Below are 4,400 nucleotides of genomic sequence, written 5' to 3' on the forward strand. Positions count from 1 at the left end.
TTTAAAAGAACACATCATTTCTCCCATCAGAGAATTTTTGTTTACAGATTATGGATGTTGTATTATTAGCATTCTTCCCCTGAGAACAAACAACCGAATTGTCTCCCGAAACAATCTCATATCTCGACCTGGAGACTGTCTCGCTGACTTGCAGTGCCTCCTTGGTGTTGTCGCCACGAGAACATACCCAAAACATTCTCTTATCTCCATCTGGAGGCCGACTGGCCGATGGCCATGGATCATATCTATGCGTGTGACTATGAAGGAAGTTCCCTCAGGGAACACCCGCTGGAATCTGCTGCTGAATAAAAGTCTGCAGAAAACGCCGACACTCATTCTGTGGCATGACACATGCAATATTAATCTACACATGTAATCTGTCTTGAATGAGTCCTTGCAAGTGAAATGCTGGTTACAAATCTTCTCCTGCCATCGAGTGTGGTTCTTTTGGGTAAACAATGTTAGCATGCCTAAAATGATTATTTGACTTTTTATTTTATTTCTTTCCAGTCCGGAGTTTTGTGAAAACCTTTCAGCTCACCTTCAGGTTTGGTAGCTGAAAATGAGGCCTTGTTTTTCGTCAAACTGTTTGGTTTCTCTTCTTGTTCAGGCATGTTAAAAAAAATAAAATAAAATAAAATAAAATAAAATAAAATAAATAAATAAATAAATATATATATATATTTAATTATTTAAGCTCTACCCATGGAAAACACCATTCTCTGTTTTGTCTTTTGCTTTTACTGACCTTGATATACTAGTGAGCTGCAGGAGCAAAATGTACCCGATGATGACATCATGCTTTGGGTAAAGCCAATGGCAATCGGCCGTTTTCAGCTGTAAAACATCTGATTCTGCAGCCTGCCTGCATGTGAAACACCTGTTTCTGACTAAATGTTTACTTATGCACATTACAAGTAGAGCCCGACTCTATCAATAAGGCCAAGCATTTAGGTCAATATAGACGTTTTGAGACCTATTTGTGATAATGGTCCCATTATTTGCCATTATAAGCACTTCTAATGTTCACCCCTAAATTACTGTGAACCAGCCGTAATTGTACAATGAAACCAGCAGAGAGCGCATGGAGACTACTTTCAAGTCATGGCCGTTCATTTTAAGTCTCACATTCAGCGCAGCTGAAGCAGGGAGCAATACTGTGTGGCGCAACAGAGCATGGTAAGTTTATTTTAACTGATCTGTAAAACAAATCAACTTTATGATGACTAGTGGAGGATATAAAATGTGAATGCACGTTAGGAAGACTGTTTTTATGACCAGTGCATCACTTGTGAACTGAAGGCTCAGTATACGCACGTGTCCTGTCAGCCACACTGAAACTGTGTGCACTGTCCGCAGAGGGTTGAGACTTCATACTCGAGCATACACCCGGAGCGGCTGCAGAGCAGCTCCACAGACGAGGGGCATTTACCTTCGGGACAAACTGAGGTCGCCGATTGGTCATTTGCTGACACACCTACTGGATTGATTGACAGGTCGCAAAAAATATATATTAAAAAAAGAGAGAGCTGGCAGCCCCAGCAACAGCAGCGTTCTGTGTTTATATGTTGTTAATAAAAAGTTCTAAAAAAAAACAAAAAAACTAGGGAGTGGTGGCCCTGCAGTCCACACATCAGACCGGCCCACCAGGAAATCTCAAGACCCTCCCACAGCCATGCTGGACCTGATTTTAATTCTCTTGTGACAAATTCTTTCATTTCTCACCATTTCAATCATGGCGTCAACAGAGGAGGAGGAAGAGATCGCTTGCCTTTTGGCAAAAAAACAAAACAAAAAAAAAAACAAAAAAGGCCATTAAACCAGATCAGGGATGAAGAAGGGGAATTTAATACATTAGTGTTGCATACAAAACAATCCGTCGCCGGGCAGTTTATTGTGCGACACCGAGTATGCGTACATAAAAATTGAGCTTTGCAAGGACATGCCCTGCGGGCGTCCGCTTCGAGTCTAATCCGTTATGCGCGGACCTCCGCGGACCCACGTACGCCCGACTATACTGGAAGCTTTACTGTGGGACTAGGTATAGCATGGATCTGATTTGCTTAGATTCATGGTTGCTAACAGCTATACTAAATAAATAAGCCCCGCTCCACTCGCTGTTTACTTATATTCTTGGGGGTGAACAAAGAAAAAAAAATTCAGTCATTATATCGATTGTCTCCCCCCCACCCCCAATATTGGTATCGGCAAAAGCCACAATTTCCATATCAGTTTGGCTCTAATTACAAGTGAATTTTTACTCTTAACCTCCAAACCAAAGCAATTTTGTTGGGCGAGATCAGAGGCGAGAGTCTTTAGCAACGTCTGGCCGAGAGGAGCTACTGCTTCTGAGATGAGTTGATCTCTGTCTTGGTAGATTTTTAGAGGCTCTCAAATATAAACTAAGAGCACTACCCAGTGAGCTAATATAAAATTGAAAGTATAGGGATAGAGGTAAAAAAAAAAAAAACTACTGAGAGGAATGCATTATTTTATGATATGACAGATGTGGCATTTAAAGTTGCATTTTCTATATATTCTAATGTGTCTGACTCTTCCCCTCAAGAACATGAGAGTAGTAAAGTTACTGTGAGGTTATGAGAGCATTTGAAAAAAAAAAATCTGACAAAAAAAATGAAAAGCAGAGGATTTTTAGGCTTTGACAGAAAAAAAAATCATGTTTCTGTATTACACCCATAAATAAACAAACAAACAAACAAACATATACAAAAATAAATGTGTGGGTGATTTTTTTCCCAAGACAATACCCAGGACGAGTTACAACAGCTGTGAGCAGACTTGTTGCAGGAGAGGATACAAAGGCCCGGTGGGCTATACCCCACTGTCATGGAGCCATCTTGGTGCCCTTGCAGCCAGCTTTGTTTTCTATTTGATTTAATATTGTAATCACTGTAATACAGCCACATGACGTACCATACCATTTCCACCACCCCATCTGGATTCTTTATTTTATTTTTTTAATCATGAGTCTTGTGGGTTTCATTGAGGCACTTGGTGGACTTTAAATGCTACAAATTATATTCTTCAAATGAAAGTTAACTAGCCTCAGTGTGACCTGACAAACTCACCCTATAATGTCCACTGTGTCCTGTGATCCCTTCACACTGCTGTCAACAGAGAGACTAAGACAAAAAAGAGCACAGTAAAGAAAGATTTATTTAGAGTATTTTATCAGAGGAGCAAACATTATTTATGCTATTATGCAAAAACGTTTACTCCTCTATTTAACTAGTAATTAGATATTTATAGGCAGCATGTTTTATTTTTCCGTGATTCTTGATACATACCGGTTAGGGTTGTTACGATAAGATGGTCCTTCCTGAATTAAAACAAAGCAAACACACATATTTTACATTAAATTTTGATTCACAAGCATCATCATCACCTCTTTAAGACAAACAATATTTCATAATCAAACAGTAAAAAAAGACCAAGCAAAGAAACAAGCATGACAAAAGCCCAAATAATAACCTGTGTCAGATGAGATCGCTTTATGGCGGCTTTAAAAGGCTTAAAAAGCTTCTTTTTTTCAGGGTTCCTGAGTTCTTCAAAAGGATGGACGGTTTTCCACGACTGGAGGTACTGAGACATCCGGAGAGATGCCCGCTTAATGTTCTCTTCTGAAACAAGCCTGTTCACCTGAAATGACAGCAAAGGTTACTGAAACAACTATTTTGTTATTTTCATGAATTGTATTTACACTCAAATATTTCTGCAGTCTTTACTATTTATTTCAAAGGATAATACTTCTCACAGCCATAATGACACCTACTGCTTTAGGCCTCCGAGAAATACTGCGTGGCTTGTTGGGGTCAATCACAAGGTACGTTTTTTTTCCTTTAAGAAGAGGATTTCGACTTTCTCCATTACCATCTTCCACGTCGTAGTTTCCATTCAAGTGTTGCAGCGTTTCCTCGGTTATGTGGACTCGCCTTTTAATACATACAACAATACCAAAAAAATATATAATTTTATAGTAATTTGATATACTGAATCACTTTATTGTACTGTTATGAAAATAAAATAATCATAAAATCAAAGTTCCATCATTGAGGCTGTACATTTTCTCACCCGGGAACACCCCCAGACTCCATCTGATTGGCCAAAGTGACGTCATCTGACCACACGTCGTACTGCCACTTCTGCAGGCCAATCACACCGGAGAGCACATTACCAGTGTGAACGCCAACCCTCATGTTGATGTCCACCTCTGTCACGTCTCGCAGGTCACTTTAGAGACAAACATGCAAGTAAAATCAGAACAGTCGTCAAGAGTCACATGCTAATTTTTCTCAATATTTTAACAGGTTTAAGAATGTATTTACAGCATGAACTCACTCACTCACTCACTCACTCACTCACTCACTCACTCACTCACT

General features: G+C 39.5%; 1 protein-coding gene across 1 annotated transcript in view; it reads right to left on the minus strand.

Moving 5' to 3' along the window:
- Positions 1–4,400, minus strand: part of LOC119419294 (adenylate cyclase type 2) — a 66,860-nt gene that overhangs the window by 19,831 nt on the left and 42,629 nt on the right. Inside the window, exons 8-12 of the mRNA XM_037686605.1 lie at positions 4,093–4,251; positions 3,776–3,953; positions 3,493–3,660; positions 3,309–3,340; positions 3,090–3,143 (exon numbers count right to left, since the gene is read on the minus strand). Of these exons, the coding sequence (XP_037542533.1) occupies positions 3,090–3,143; positions 3,309–3,340; positions 3,493–3,660; positions 3,776–3,953; positions 4,093–4,251 (591 nt within the window). The remainder of the gene's footprint in view (positions 1–3,089; positions 3,144–3,308; positions 3,341–3,492; positions 3,661–3,775; positions 3,954–4,092; positions 4,252–4,400) is intronic.

This window comes from Nematolebias whitei, chromosome 1 (assembly GCF_014905685.2).
Source record: "Nematolebias whitei isolate Nwh7 chromosome 1, NemWhi1, whole genome shotgun sequence".
NCBI lineage: Eukaryota > Metazoa > Chordata > Actinopteri > Cyprinodontiformes > Rivulidae > Nematolebias > Nematolebias whitei.